Consider the following 17,181-nt stretch of genomic DNA (forward strand, 5'->3'; position numbering starts at 1 on the left):
ATCTTCTTGGCTAATACATCTGTAGAAGGGTAAAGTGAAATTTTGGCTTCATTAAGGATAATGAAAATTATCATTAGATGCTCTTCAGAGCACACTGAAGATTTTAATTTATGCACTATTTGTCAGTTCCTTTTTCCTATTGGTTCCTGGTAAAGAATCACATAGTTCTCACATTCTCTCTCACTGTCTGTCACTCTCTCTCTCTCTGAAATACTGGGAAAGCTTTCTGTGCCCAGTTAGATACTTGGGTTGCTTTGAGGTCTAGCCTGCCCTTGAGCAAGTAACCAGGAACTGGCATTAGTGCTCACACATTCTGAGAGGTTGTATTCACTCCCCCACCCACCCTAGGGAAGAGGGTCTTGACAGGACTCTAGACACATGTCCTCTAGTGCACTCCACAGCAACGCTATAACTCATAATGCCTCCTGGCACAGAGCATAGGAGCCCTTCCAGGCAAGCAGTGCTCAGGGACCAACTGTCCTAACTTCTCCCTAATGTGCAGCAGCCAGGGACTTTCCCCAGTGCCCTCCCCGCCAACTACAGGGACAGGAAAACCAGCCAGTGAGCCAGAAATGTTGCCTGCATGCTATAGTTAACCAAACTCTCACTCCAATAAGTGCCCCATTCAGAGAGAGAGTGAGTGTGTGTGTGCGCGCGCACTGTCTATATAGAACACATTACAGTTCAGTTTCTACTTCCATGGTGACCTTATATTAACAGGGCCAGCTTCAGGTTTTTTGCCACCCCAAGCAAAAAAAACGGGGCCAGAGTGCCGCCGCTGCAGCAACAACAACAAAAAAACCGAATGCCGCCCCTTGAAAAGTGCCACCCCGAAGCACATGCTTGGAATGCTGGTGCCTAGAGCCGGCCCTGTATATTAATAGAGACAGAGATAGTTTTACAGCATATATAGGATATACATCTGAGCTCATACTTGCATCTATCAGGAGTATTGCCAGTGGTGCTACACACTTGTGCAAAAACCTGTGTGAGAAGAGAATTAGACTATATGTGATAGTGAGATATCCATGTGCTGGCATTTGGAACTGCAAAAATGGCAATTATTTCCCCCTATGTCTCCATCTCTCATCTTATGTAGAGAGAGAGAGAGAGAGAGAGCGATTCCAGGATTGTTACTCTGAAGCCTAGAATGCCTGGTGAGTCAATGGTGATGCAATGGAAACAGCTACAAGCATGGTTAAGAGTGCTTTTTGTTTAAAATATTACCAGGTTCAATCATCACTGGCCTTTGCAGTCTATTACCATCCAATTTTTAAGTTCTCAGCCATTTTCAGCTTTTTTACACTTTACAAAGTACGCCTGTACGACAGGACGGGCTTTCACCTAGAATGTATATATATATATGTGTGACAGCATGTGTTTGTATATATTACATAATACACACACAAATCTGTGTAGCTAGCTAATATTAAACACACCATATACACACAGGTTGTCTTTTGAAAGGGGACTCCACAAAGTCTTCATTTGACCTTCCATAATAAATCCCATGCACAATTAATTACAGGTGCTGGAGCGAGCATTTATAGTCGTAGTAATCTGATTTAGGCCTACTAATCAAGATACCATGTGTGTGTGTGCGCATATGTGTGTATCTGTATATACACACACACACACACACACACACACACACAGAAACTGTGTATATTGTTATATGCAAAGATTCAATTTATTCTGTATTTAGTATGCAGCTGTCCATATATAAAAACAATAACTGTAGCCATCAGAAATGTATAAATGATAGAATTTTTAAATGAAAAATCTCCCTTTTAAATCAATATTTTATAGCTGGTAATTTCTGTGCAATTACAACTATTAACTGTAATAGACAAATATCAGTAAAAAAGGAAGATTTAATCTAATGTTGTTTAGCTTTCATACATTTCTGCTCCTGTCAGGTTTTTAATTTTCTTTTATTAAAAATCATCTTGTGCTTTGAATGGAACATATCAATGTCCTAAAGGATTGTGTGTTTAGATGCCTTTAATCCTGGCAATGGTGTAGTGATTCACTCAGCACCACAATTTCTGTTAGTTTAAGTTTACAGCAAAGTGTTTTCTATATCTACTTATGTGCTGGATTGCACAGCCCACAAAATATAACAGGCTCCAAACTCGCTGTGAATTGGGGGGTGGGTTTTTTTAAGCATCAGATCTGTTCTTCATTGCAGCACTGCAAGTAACAACTGGACTACAATGAAGCAGTTTCATAGATGTGGGAATGTTTAGATTTAGCTGCCAATAACTAAAGGCTTTTAGCTTTTGCTAGCCAGTCACAGTTTGCATTGTTGTTGCCTGTTGATTTGTCTTCTCTCATGATTTCTTGACATGCCGCTCTCCACCCACATCCACATTAGCAACCCTCACATAAAGCATGTTGAGATATTAACCAGGTTATAGGTTCAGTGGAAAATTACATAAAGATTATGCTGTGTGGAGGTATAAAGGGCTGGTATTAGCTTTCCAAAAGAACTTTGCTTTCGTTACAAACACAGCTGCTTTTTAAAAACATCCTAAATGAAATAATTGTTTATAGCCAAGAACATATAATATATATATATAAAAAACCCAAATACTGGCCTGAGCAGTAGCCCCCAAAGCACAGTCCCCATTGAAAATTCTGCTATATGGTTGAGTTCATTTAGCACTTAATTGTAAATCTCTATGCAGATTGGAAAACGTTTTCCTCCTTCAGAAATACTGTTATATAAGCTGATTTTTGTATAGATCTGACTTTCAATGAATTTATAATCTTTTCAACCCAAATTACAGCATGCTTGAGTCATAACATCTATAAAGTTATTTCTTTGAGGACCTCCAATATTGAAAATTGAAAATAAATTCAAACTAACACTCAGTCAATATATAATGTTAACCTAATAGGGTAACAAAATTTGCAACACCACACTATAAGGTTAAAAAGAAAATAGTATAATAAAGGAAATACAAAGGCTTTGGCATGGTTTTTACAATCAACAATGGTTAATTTTGATATGTAGTTGTGAACAACTTCAAAACACTTAAGTTTAAAACTCTTGCAAGCACTTTTAATTGGTTAGGAATGAATTCTAGATGCACAAAAATGATTGGACTGTGAACAATAGTACAACTATATCTAAGAACAATTAACTTTTGCCGACCAAAAAAGAAATGTATGATGCATGAAAATGTGTATAAAACATCTATAGAATATTCTTGTCAAATATAAATGAAATTAACTTTATTATAGAAATCATTCTGGGAGATTTCTAGGGAAGACAAATACTTACATTTTGACATAAAACAAATTGGATTATATCGAAGACACAATCTACCTTTTATCTATCAAACTCTTTTCTTCATTGAAGTTCTCTCTTACCCCTTGTTTGCACATAAGCTTCATCTGTTAACAACCTTTGGAAATACCAACAGATATTTTTCTTACATAAATCTAGTGCGTATTGTTCCAGGTTTAATTATATGCAATGGAATGATACAAACTTGGAACATCAGTCCATAATCTATAAACAGATTGGTAGAAGTATTCGATATATCTTGATAAAACTCTTAAATTCGTGGCAAAGCTTGTTGATCATGGCTTCCTCTTTTTTTTTTAAACAACTTCATGACCAACACAGATCAAACATCCATCCAGTCTACATTGTTCTTTTTTTTTTTCATTATAACATACAAATGCCCATTTACAAATAATACACCAAAATGAATAAAAGTTTGGATACCAAAATGAAGATTTGTTCCAACTGATATAATGCCTTCAGTGTACAAAGGTCCATGTTAAAGTCTTTTCCATGTGTTACAGAATAGGGCACAGTTGCAGTACAGAAGCCATTCTTCCTTTATAAAATACTGCTGAACATCCAACTGTTGTCCATATAGTCATTTACGGAATTAACACATGTTTTACTGTAATCTTGGCCAGTATTGAGACATATCAGGTTCACTGCCAGGAACTTGAACTGGAACTGACACGCCAGGTGAAATAAGACCTGAAAAATGAGTGTGAAATATATGTTTTAGCTTTTCTACATACAACACATTTTTCTGCTTTACAATTTTAAAGAGTTGTTCTTGTATTCTGGAAAGTACTAAATCAACCTACCAACTTACAGAATCTTAGGATTTGTTTGTATGTTTTAAAAGTCCTCTGAACAAATAGAATTGAATTAAGTATCAGAGGGGTAGCCATGTTAGTCTGTATCCACAAAAACAACGAGGAGTCCGGTGGCACTTTAAACCCACTTTTTTACCCACAAAAGCTTATGCACAAATAAATCTGCTAGTCTTTAAGGTGCCACCGGAATCCTCGTTGTTTTTATAGAATTGAATTGTTATTACCAATAAATTTTCATTTCATAAGATAAAAATAAGCCAAATTCTCAGCTTATTTACACCAGCTGAGAATCTGGCCCAACACGTATAAAAGTTTTCACTATCAAGCCTTTTTATTCTCAGAAATGTGTCTAATTTGCTCCTGTTTACAACAGATGGTTTGTTCATTCATTTCAGTTAGTTTCCTTTATTATAAATACACTGAAGCCTCTACAAGAGATCAGCCTGATAGACACCCTCATGTCTTAAAACTCTGCCCCACCGCATCTGCAAATGTAGGCCCCAATTCTACAAACACTTACACACATGATTAGCTTTACTACTATGAGTAGCAATCCCATTACAGTCAATGGGACTACACACAGTAATAAAGTTAATAGCATGCCTACTTGTTTGATATGATCAGGGCCATCCTGAGAAAAATTCTCTTGCACCTTCATTAGGTTGCTTCCTTTAAGCAACCAGTTTTTGTCTCTCCCCTCGATTGTAACTTAAAATAAGATTTCAATGGACACCCCAAAAGCCAAGGAAGGTTTTACATTTTGGCCTTTGGTCAAATTCTGCTGCTATTTAAGCCAATGGTAACAGGTTTGGACCTTTTGGCAGTCAGATGGTTAGCACCAAATGAATATTAGTCTAAAAGAAAGACAGGGTAGAATACCGGTGAAACCAAACTATGGGAAATTTAGCTTCATAGAAGAAATGAATGGACACCTACCTGTTGAAGTGGTTCCAGAGGTGCCCATTGGCTGGCTGTTCATGTGTGTCTGCATGTGAGGCGGTGTGTACGTATCATAGCTCCGCCCATTCACTGACGGACTAGTGGGCAGCATGCAAGAGTAGGAGGAGGTCTGGCTGGGTACTGGGGGCTGTGAGGAGGAAAGGACAAAATAATGTTACAAATCTATTAATTTAAAATGATTTGAAGCCTCCATTTCATCTATTGGTATCTACCAGCACACAGAAGTTTCATAGGACCTAGCCTCTTTTGCATAAGCACAAACAAGCCAAAGTTAGTCTTCTAAATCCATATTTAGGACCTTAAATGAGTGGTCTCTTTTCAGAGGTGTTGGTCAGTCACCACTCTTATTAAAGTCAATAGGAGCTGAGGGTGCTCAGCGTATCTGAAAATCAGGCCATTTTATGTAAGTGCCTAAATACGGATTTAGATCCCTAACATTCAGCACCCAAGCTTGAAATGCTGGCCTTGTTGTTGTTTATGCAGAGGAGAATAGGCCTCATGATATTTTCATGTACAGATAGATTGAGTGTGGGCCCAATTCTGCTCTCACATACACTGATGTAAATCAGAAGTAACTTCACTGGAGTATACCAGAATATGTGTGTGTGTGTGTGTGTGTGTGTGTGTGTGTGTGTGTGTGTGTGTGTGTGTCTCTCTCTCTCTCAGACACACACACACACACACACTTTTCCAGTGTATTTCTTGGTGGTATCCATGTCAGTGGGGGGATTACTCATAACTAGGACTTTGCCAAATTCACGGCCATGAAAAATGTGTCACGGACCATGAAATCTAGTCTCCTCCCATGAAATCTGGTCTTTTGTGTCCTTTACCCTATACTCTACAGATTTCACGGGGGAGACTAGCATTTCTCAAATCAGGGAGTCCTGACCCAAAAGGGAGTGGCGGGGGATGAGGGGGGTCACAAGGTTATTTTAGTGGGGGTCGCAGTACTGCCACTCTTACAACTGCTCTGCCTTTAGAGCTCAGTGGCCAGAGAGCAGCGGCTGCTGGCCAGGCACCCAGCTCTGAAGGCAGCCCCCTGCCACCAGCAGCGCAGAAGTAAGGGTAGCAATACCGTACCATGCCACCCTTACTTCTGTATTGCTGCTAGTGGCGGCTCTGCTTTCAGAGCTGGGCTCCCAGCCAGCAGCCACCCAGCTGCCCAACTCTGAAGGCAGCGCTATCCCTACAATAACCTTGTGACCCCCCCCCCCTCAACTCCTTTTTTGGGTCAGGACCCCTACAATTACAACACCATGAAGTTTCAGATTTATATAGCTGAAATCATGAAATTTACTATTTTTAAAATCCTATGACTGTGAAATTGACCAAAATGGACCATGAATTTGGTAGGGCCCTACTCAAAACAACTGAAATTGGCCCCAAACTCATGACAACAAAACCTTGTACCACACAAGCAAATATTCCTTACATGCATACACACTATCTACACACTACAAAATATGCATGGTAGAACATACACTGTCATTGATTAAGGCTGACCATGCACAATCCACTTACAAATTCATTTCAGTCATCACCTTTATGAATTATACAGTTATCTCTCAGCAATGAATATTTAGGCTGGGATTTTCAAAGGGGGCTAAGGGAGTTAGGTGCCTAAAAATTATTTTACCTCTGTAATAAATGGCAAGCCAAAGGAGGAATGAAGTTTAAGAGGGTCTCCTGCACTCCCAACATGTATCTCTGGCATACATTTTGCCATCCACTTTCTGACTGACATGAATTGCACCAAAGGCCTCAAATATCAATAAATAACAGTTTAACTGTTTCATTGTTCTACAAGTTTGAGGGATTCTGCCTGCAGCACCAAACTTTGTTTGGCTGATTCTGAGCAATTAGTAACATAGTAATTAGTACACTGGAATAGCTCTATTGCCCATCTTATCTAATATCCTGTCTGCCACACTGATCAATGCTATATGCTTCAGACAAGGCTATAAAACCCTCACAACTGGCCAGTACCATTACAATGCCCAGCCTCCCCCTCTCCTCCCATTTAAAAAGTTATATTTTGCATCTGAAAGGACTATAGAGGAATCCCCAGAGGAGTAGATTCCTTCCTAACCCTTCTGGTGATCACTATATGCTTTCAAGCATGAGGATCAACAGCTCTTGGAATCTTAACTTAGCTAGCATAATTGCAGGTGCCATTCACATCTTTCTTTCTCAGATGTTCCTAATGTGCCCAAAGCCATATTACCTGAGCAGTAAAAATCTAATCCTTTTAGCAATTTACTAAGTTGTTTGCCTCAATAATACTGTAGCAAGGAGTCCCACAAGTTAATCATCTTTTTCTTAAACAGGTATTTTAATTTCTTAATGTTAAATTTATTGCCTTTTAATTTTGAGTGCAATTGGCCTTCTCCACACAATACCATTCATTATTTTATATAACTTAGCCATATACCTCCCCACTCCTCTCCTTTCCAAACTATATAATTTTAGTCTTTTAAATTTCTCTTCACTCCACTAATCGTTATTGCTGCTCTTCCCTTTTTGTTTCTGCTAGGACTGTAGGGGAAATATTTTCAAAGACACACAGGTGTGTTATACACTCAGCGTCTATTCACTTGCACTGAGAGCTGGGACCCCTAACTGCCCTTTGTGCCTTTCAAAATCTCTTCCTTAATTCGTACTGAGGGCCTGTCTTTACATTCCTGGCACACTCCAAGATCCACTGACTTCTGAGGGACCTTTTGGCACACAAAGTTGAGGATCTGGCCATTCATCACTTATCTAATAGACAACTTATTATATTACTTACTTGCATAGGCAGGTTGTTAGCCATTGTGAAGCTAGGCATGGGTGGCAGAGCACTGTATGTGTTTGTTAGCGCAGTGTCTGTTCTGCCCAACATTGAACCTGATGTGAAAGAGGAAACTATAATAAAATAGACAAATAGGAGATGAACACATTAGTTTAAGCTTCGATAACATTTGTTATATATAGTCAGAGGATTATGTTTTAGTTCCCTAAAAGGATGAATTAATCTGAATATATGTCTTAGATTACCAGGTGTGGTAGGTTGCGGGATTGGTTGGTAGACACTTGTGCTGAAACTACTGCTGATGGGAATATGGCTGGGTGTGTTGCTGGCTTGTCTTCTCTGATTCCTCAGTTTTTCTTCCCTTCTCCATTTTGCCCTCCTGTTGGAAAACCACACCTGAAAATAAAGGGTTTTTTTAAATTATTACATAGGCAAGATTATACCTACATGGCCCCAAATCATTCATTACATGTCATGGCACATGCTAACATACAGCCTCCTTGGAGCATAACAATCCATTAAGTATAAGTCAACCCTATGTCTGTTGTTTATGCTCACAAAGCTGGAGATGGACAAATGTTTGATCGAGATCAGTGGCTTCCTTGTACCTTGAAAAGTCAGTCATAAAAAAATTTAAGGGCACAAGAATTTGAGTACCTGTATTCTTGCTTCAGGTAGGTCTATTTTGGCAGCTAGTCTCTCCCTGGCAAACACATCAGGATAATGGGTTCTCTCAAATTCTGAAAAAAAGAAACAATGTCACATTAGTTCTAAAGACTTTTTTTTAATGACTTAACATAGCTAGATTTGAAACGTCAGGTTATTTCTTAGCATTTCCCATGCTCTATATATTCTACAGGACAGTCATGTAAAAGTGAAGTTGAAATTTGTGTGGGCTAGTAATGGGGCAATAATTGTGCCGTACTCAGATAGGTATCCCCACTGAGATCACATGGGTAAGGATTTGTGGGACTGGGTCCAATGTGAATATTTTTCAGGGCGTATTAGGGTTCCAGGACCCTGGTCAGAGGGGACTCAAAGCAGCTGTGAGTCTCTCACCAGCAAGTGGCCTGGCACACAGCTGTTTGCTGCCAGTGCAGGATCTTTGTGGTCATGAGGCCCTCGCTCCAAACCCTCTGGGCATGTCACAGTGTGACCTGTAGCAAGGATGGGTGAACAGCAGTTGGGAGTTCCATAACTCTCGTTCAGCCAGCATGCACAGTGTGCCCTGTGACTTTGGGAAGGTTGGTATGTTTTTAATGAGGGGATTAGTGGGGAGCTGTGAATAGAATTGTATTGTGCCCGGGATAATCTTTATGCACTCTTACATATTTTTCTTTAAAAATCAAACTTTTTACAGCTGTTCAGATACTACAGTGATGAATGCCATAAAAATGCCTATAAATAAACCTCTGAAGCATGATGGGGAAAAAAACAGAAGGGTGGGAAGCATAGATTTTATGTACCTTTCTATCTATGTATATAATGTCTGTGAATGCCCCACTTCCATTTAGCTATGAACATAACCGGCAAGCATTTTGTTTTTCTCTCCTATTTTAGTAGTTTGAAAATGTCACTCACCTTTCTCAAGGGCTTCAATTTGCTCTTGGGTAAAGGATGTCCTATTTCTCTGCAGCTTTCTTTTCAGCTGAAGTCTCATCTGGGCCTCATCTGAATCTTCTCCATTAGAGCTGATGGAGTTTGTGTTTTCACCTCCTCCTTCCTGTTGTGGACAGCCATCTGCAACAACCACAACGGAAAATTAAAACAAATTTAGCCCAACTACCAGTTTCCTATAGTTGCAATATACAATAATAAACTGGGTCAGCCATGTTTGCTGACATCTTTTCTTAAACACACTTAAAGTGTCAAAGTAATAGCTCACTGATGACATAAGTTATATAATAGCATTTTATTTTCCAATCTTGGCATAAAAATTAAATATAAAAACTCACTGTGATATAATTATATTTTCCTTTTTTACTCTGGAATAAAACAGGCATAAAAATCATTTCCAGTGAAAATCATTCTTCATATTGAATCTTTACTAAAAAGCCATGCCAGTCTCCTTTCTCTGCAGAATTTATTTACCTATTGCTATATTTAAAATGGTGCTGTTCAGTATTTCAGATTATCTATAATCAGTAATTCCTATCTAATCAATTAGATGTTGATAGGTTTGTAGAAAATGCTATTAAGAAACCAAACCAAGCTTGTAATCTTTTTTAAAAAATATTTATCCAGTTTTTATTTGAATTCTGCACAGTCAATTTCATTTTAAAGGTTGTGAATTTAGAAGTGCCTGCATTGTTCTGCAGTTTTATTCAACTATTGTATGAGTGTGCATTGCCTTGACACCTATTACTGAGCACAGCTGTAATTATATCATCACCAAGAACAGGCTATAATTGCTGAAAATGGAATTTTATATTTAGATAAAAGGACTGTCCATTCTTTGTAATGTGTTGCACCAGAGAAAAGTAAGATTTCTTTTAAAAATTTAACATGTAATTTTAAAAGAAATAGTAGCGAGTTCACTAACTAGCTAAATATGCTATTCTGCAGCTGAACATTTGGCATATCATTTAAGTGGTACATTTTTAATTAGGGCACTTCCACCACTTTTAATGTAATTTCTATCATTAAACAAGGGGAAATTTTATTGTTTTCACATTTCTGTAGGATGGAAAGATGTGCACTTGGTCTAGCTGTCTTTCAAAGTGTCTGCAGACACCCAGAAAGGTTTGCAAAAGGAATGGACATTTCTGTTAAGACAGAGAAGTTGTCACTAAATTAACTCTCCCTCTCTTTTCAGAGCATATTTTTCAAGACATTTTGATGTTGCTAAATGAAAGCTGGACTAAGGGAGGCAGGGGCTACTTATACTAATTTGCTTTAAAAGTTATGCTACAAAATAAATGGCAACACTCCTGTTACATCCTTTAAATATTGTGGGAAATCAACTTTAAAGTAATATCATTTATAATCAGCTAACAATAGGCACAGCCTTCAAAGCTTTAAGCGAATTGTGACAGAATCTGGTAGGATCTTTTCAAACACTTTGAAATGTTTTAAAACCCAAACTTTCTTCCCCATTTAAACAGTTGGATTCATCTACAGTGGTCACCATATGGGCGTTTGTAGATCTATTGAGATGACCACCAACACTTGAATAGAAAAGGGCTGCTTTTCACCAGTACACAATGCCAGCAGAGTAAGGGAAACTATTAAACTCTTGGGGCAGGAGGGTTGGCAAACTTTCGTGGGCAGAATTTTGAGGACACAATCAGGGCGGACAACAAAAAGATTCTCTTGAGGCGTGCAGTGGTCCACATTGTATCACAAGGATCCCAGTCAACAGACTTTTCAGTGAAGTATGTTAACCTTTATGCACTACTATCATTAATCACTGTCCCCTGGGCTGGGCTACTCAATGCTAGTTAGGATTTTTACTTTCTATAGGAGAAGAGAAAGAAAGAACACCCCTAAACTTGTGAATAGGATATCTCTATACACTGAGCCTGTTTACTCAACACCAGAAAGAGAGAAAACTACTTAGCTAAGATTAGATAAGCTTCAACTAACATATTAGAGCACAAGGGTCTGTTTTTATTTACTAGTGAAAGTTGCTGGGTGACTTTTTAAGTGTTTCCCAAGCAAGGACTTGTGTGTTCACACCCTAGGTTTTATTTGGGGACGGGGGTGCGTTTAGAAAGGCTTCTCGGCTGCTCTGCTAGTTCCCCCTGCTTCTTAAGGAGCAGAAGCATTTTCCTAGCCAAACTTTTAAACCGACCCTTGTTTACCGAAGAAGAAACCAAACTTGCAACCCTCACAACTACAAGGGAGATTCTGAAATTCTTGGACGCTGGAATGCGCTAGGGAAGGCGTCCTTGTAAAAGGCATTTTCACTGCACACCCGGCTCTGTTTCTTTCACAAAGCTCTAGTGATGTCTTCAAATACTATTTTTTAAAAATCAATCCCTTTCTTTCTGGTTTATTTCTAGCCACCTGAAGTTACGTGTGGTAGAACTGATCCGAGCGCTGGCGGCAGTGGCTTGTTCATTTAAAAGGCTATATCGCACATTAGTTTCATTTAAGCTGGTTAGTGATCAGAAACCAGTGCCCGTGTAATTTGTCAGCAGTTATTAATGTACAGCCTCCTTCATGTGCAAGCCTTGTACAAAAAGAGAGGTTACAGCCAGATCACTGAATATACTCCTCGATCTTGCAACAATAAACTGTAGTTTCTCAATCTTAAATTTAAAAATTGAGTGATTTAAAATATATATATATATATATATATTTCCGGAGCCAACCATCCCTTCTAAAGCTTTAATGAAGCGCTTTTTACTGTCTTAAAACAGCTTTTCTTGCAACCTCTGGGAAGTTTCGCTTTGGTTCGCTTCCTTTTCCCAAACTTGTGCTTTTAAAACACTGTTGATCGAACTAAAGGTTCGCCATGGAATAACAAATATGATTTTTTTAAAGTGTCAGACAATTAAGATGTCTTCTTTTAAAAGGGGGCCTTTTTAGAAACGTTCTCAATAGGCTGTTCCACCTTCTAGACCTAATCCGTAAGAAAGCGAGTGAATGTGCGTCCCATTATCCTATAGCTAGACCATCTGACGCTGGCTGTAGGATTTGTTTCCTGGAAAAAGAAGAAAAAAGACTCTGGGAAATAAAATCATTCCTTAGTTTCTTAGTGTCTTAATCAGTGAGGCGGAAAACAAGCAAAAAAAGATAGCAAACCAATTGCGGCACCTTTCAGCTGCAGAGCTGGGATCAAAACATTGTAGCATCTGTTGAAAGAGAAAGTGTCTAAATCCTATAGAAGGCTTTAGTCTTATAAGGAGGGGGGAAGATAAGAAACAGTGTCTCCGTGATCCCTAAACCCACTAAATCACTGGAGAATTTCTCCCGGATAGAGATGTCTCTTTTTGTTCTGTCAGCCCTCATGTATCCATTATTTTATTCACTGCTGCATGGCGTTTATCAGATTGAGACCATATTTGTCCCCCTCTGAGACCTAACCTTGCCTTATGCTTTCTGAGTAATGGACTCTTAAAACCCAGGAACATAGCCCTGCAAGGAAAAAACATTAGCGCCAGCATGAATATTCCAGAGGAAATCCATTTTATTCATTTTAATGTTGTGATGCAATTGCTCTGAGTGTCTGTAACTCCCCCGCCCCAGCCCGCCTCTCCCTCGCTCCCAGGTCCCAGGCTGGTGTGCTCCAAGCTGGATGTGCATGGGAATGTTTTGCTTGATTTTATTTTTTACTCTCTCCCCATTGCTAGAGCTCGGACTGACGGCTAGTGCGTCTCTCTAACCCTGGCACATTTGGGGGGAGGGAGGCTATGCGAGAAACAAGCCAAAATCCACTAATACATGTCACACAACGCCAACAATCCCAACACTAATTCTCCAACGCAGGGGGGGGAAGAGTCTAACAAACACAATGAGACAAAGACATCCCAACTGCCCCACAACACGCATTATATAACCATTGCAAGCAACGCTCGACACCCGGCCGCATCAGCCTCTGGCCAGTTACAAACGCACCCGCTTTGGAAAGCAGCGAGTCTGTTTCCCCCCATCCCCACCGATGTCGGGCTTGGGCAAAGGGGGTGTTTGGAAGAAGCTAACCGGGGCTCTCTAGTGCAGGGTTGGGGGAGGTGATCTCTGATTTAGCAACAAACCCAGACTCTCAAGTCTGTCTGGATGCGGGGAGGTTTCACTGTTCGGAGTGCTGCTCTGACACATGGGTGTAGCTTCGCAACCCGCACTGATCTCTACATTTAACACGTTTTCTAAAACCCAGAGAGAGGAAAAAAGTGCCTGAACAATTTTGAATTCTATTGACGAAAATGACACTCATTTTAGTTGATACAATACGGGGCTCTGAACAATCTGTAATTTGATTTAACAAGAAAAAAGGGGGGGGGGGAGAGAGAAAAGAGAAAGATCCTAAAGACTGAGGAGGTTAAACTCGAAACATTTCACCTACAGGCACCCAAAGCTCCCCCACCCTGCGCCTTCCGCCTGACTGGGTACTATGGAGAGGGGACGCAGCCTTGGGTGGGGGCTCCACCCTGATCAAATCCAACCTTCACCCAGCTAAATAATTCAAATGAATTATGAAACCAGCAATGACTTGTCAAAACCCACGGAGAATGCCACTCAGTGTGGGACCCGGGTCTGTGAGTTGGCTAGACATCAGCTTAGATGTCTCCAAACAGCGATAGCGACACAGGGCAGATGACACTTGTATGCATACAGGTTACACAGAGACATTTTAGACAGCTGTCTATATACAGGGTAGATTCTATACGTATATCATATGAGTTAGCTATAGCGAGCTAGTTTAGCTACAGGCATATAGATTAGGTTGCACATATAGATGCAGAGTTCTATATATAACTCTATAGCTCATCTAGAATCCATAGACAAAGTATAGATTGGCCACGGTTGACTCCTTTACCCACATTCGCCCTCCGCAGAAGCAAAGGGCCAGGCAGTGCAGGAACAAGGCAGCCCCAGGGCTAAGGGAGTGATTAAGGGCACTCGGACGCTAGTTAGCCTTCCCTTCCCAGGGCAAGCCTCGGTTACTCTCTAATGCCCTTTCTATCTCCTGACAAACCGGAAACACTAAAGGCTGTCTGGGAAAGTTTGAGCCCACAGGTAAATGTGCGGGACCCATTACTTCGGCTGAGTTCTCGCTGAGCTAGCCAGGGACTGGGCGATCATTAGGACTCTCCCAGTTCCAAAGAAGGAGATGATATTAGACAAAAAAGGCGAGAGCTTTGCTCTCTATCTTTCTAGTGTCCTTCATGGATTGTTTTCTTCTCTTAAAACTGACATGTCTAATTGGCAAGCGGTGCCATATCGTGTCCAGAGGTCTCCTGTGGAACATTTCTACAGCTGTCTCCTTCAACTAGACGCTTATTCATGTCGCCTTAATGAGAAACAAAACGATCTCTAATGAGCAATTACATAGCGACAGAATTGTTCCCATAACAAATTCTTGCGTGTGACAGAAACATCCTTTGTACCAGATATTCCGCATACTGTTACTGATTTTTTTTCTTGCGGGGGGAAAACAAAAAGCAGGTTGTTGGATAGACACCTCTTCTAAAGAACTGACCACAGCTAGGGAAAGGTCTGAGCCTGAACAGAGACTGTATTCAAAAAGGAGCCATTAACCATCTTAAGTATGTAACAGACCATCCCATTATCCTTTATATTATCCCCTTGTCATTCCTACAACAAATACCTATTAATCTTCAGGATAAACAGGTTCCTATATTTACAAAGTTGTTTCAGGTCCACTGAGGAGGGACAATAATCAACCCTACAGAGATAGTTACCTTACAGTGGGGCCAATCTCTCTGGGTTTAGAGACGCTCACACAAAAAAGCCAGCTTGGATGTTGAGCAGAAACTCTAATTAATAGGCTGATGGACAAGGTAAAGGATCAAATCAATAGCTCAGGCGCCTCCCCCACATACGCCAGGTCCGCGTTGCTATTTCACTGGCACTTTTTTTTTACCGAAAAACAGGATTCTGAATGCAAAATTTAAGAACCCAACTGGAAACCAATCAGCTAATCAGCCCCAACGCTTCCTTACATTGTAGCTGCACTGCACACCTGCGTTTATTTCCCCATCATTCCAGATGCGTTCTACTCACAGTCACATAATTTGTCAATTACAGTAAAGCGCAATATGATACAATCATGTTTACCTCGCAGTCTGTCAGCGAGCTAACTTGTCATACTCCTACAAGAGGGTGGTTCTCGGTGCATTTAAATGGGAGATTTAGCTATAACACCAAGTAGGTTTCTTGGAAAGGGGTAAAATATTCATTTCAACAGGGATACATTGGGGGGACATTGCAAAAACCGCTGCCTTTTTAAAAGCCTCAGGGATGTAATGAACCTCACTTTGACATATTTTTCTGTGGGGAAATTCACAGCGCAGATAATCAACGTCCATGCTCGCCTTTGCTTGTCATCGGAGAGCTCAGACGAGGCTGTGTGGAGAGGCGCTCTTTTGTTGACAAGCTTTGCAAAGCCCAGAAGCGCATCTGACTGGGATCTGCCTTACCTTGCGTAGGCTGTCCTGGCACTGACGTACCGGGGTACCATCCGGGTCGCGTGCCCCATGTCCCTGTCTGCCCATTCAGCATTCTTAGCTTGTCATACATCCCATCTGCACCCATCTGTTGCTTTTCGCTAGCCAGGTTGCGTAGAACTCTGTTTATTGATGATACCTGAAAGGCAACCAACATTAAACAAAATGGTAGTGTGCAGCACTCTTATAACAAGACTTCAGTTCAGTATCACCACACTCCTCTGCATCAGGGCTATGGATTGATTTAACCTGGACATAATTAAAGAGATTATGTGATAATAATTTGACTGAGTAAAGCAACTATCATAGACTGATCGCTTTGTATTGCGATTTACCAGATTCCATTAATAAACCCATAGAGATTTTCCTTGTTTTAGTCTTGCATATATATATATATGAATTCCTGATGGATCAGACGTAAAGGAAAACCCGGATTTTTAAGGCATTTATCAAGTTCTTTATGCAAAAAATTGTCTGACCCTGCCACATGCAAATGATGTGAACTACTATCGTCTCATTTGATATCAAAACAAAGGAAGCAGAGGCTCGCTACAGCTACCAGGCACTGAACACAACAGATAGGAAGATTTTTTTCATGAACTTACACTGGGTATATTATCGTTGGTACAGACCCCCTCTGATAGTAATCTGTCTCGAATCTCCCACGCAAAGATGGAGGGGCACTCTCGTTTATACTGCGCTATTTTGCTTACAACTTCTGGAGTCGCTACTCTTGGTTTACTACCTCCGATTGCCCTGGGTCTGATGGAGCCAGTTTCGTAATACCTGCCCAAAATTTTACTCACACATCCATTCGACACCTGCATAGGGAAGCGGACAGAAAATCACATTATTAATAATTTCAAGACAAAAATAAAATTGTTTAAGTATGCATTAAACAATGACAAGCTTACGTTTTGATTGTCCAGCACTTGGACTTTTGCATCTGCATGGGTCTATAACACAAAAATATACCTTAAATGGTATGAGAACTTACTTAGAAAATTTTTTTCTTTCTTAAAAAAAAAATTACATTTGTGGCCCTACAAACTACAAATGTGATACTTTTAAAACATTTGGAGGGAAAAAATCTGATAAAAATGTATTTTAGTATTAATGTTCAAATATGCCTTAAATCTGCACAATAAGTATGCCAGACTAGTT

At 40.0% G+C, this 17,181-nt stretch overlaps 1 protein-coding gene across 9 annotated transcripts in view; it reads right to left on the minus strand.

Moving 5' to 3' along the window:
• Positions 1–3,856: 3,856 nt before the first annotated feature.
• The window catches only part of PAX6 (paired box 6), an 18,236-nt gene continuing 4,911 nt past the window's right edge, over positions 3,857–17,181 (minus strand). For 2 of the 9 annotated variants that reach the window (XM_065404327.1, XM_065404324.1), the window contains exons 3-11: positions 16,932–16,973; positions 16,623–16,838; positions 15,991–16,156; positions 9,467–9,625; positions 8,543–8,625; positions 8,131–8,281; positions 7,883–7,998; positions 5,068–5,218; positions 3,921–4,006 (exon numbers count right to left, since the gene is read on the minus strand). In XM_065404327.1, coding sequence (XP_065260399.1) covers positions 3,921–4,006; positions 5,068–5,218; positions 7,883–7,998; positions 8,131–8,281; positions 8,543–8,625; positions 9,467–9,625; positions 15,991–16,156; positions 16,623–16,838; positions 16,932–16,973 — 1,170 coding nt within the window. The other 7 variants (XM_065404332.1, XM_065404329.1, XM_065404325.1 and 4 more) reach the window with 7 other exon arrangements.

The sequence above is a fragment of the Emys orbicularis genome, chromosome 4, assembly GCF_028017835.1.
Source record: "Emys orbicularis isolate rEmyOrb1 chromosome 4, rEmyOrb1.hap1, whole genome shotgun sequence".
NCBI classification, from domain to species: Eukaryota; Metazoa; Chordata; order Testudines; family Emydidae; genus Emys; species Emys orbicularis.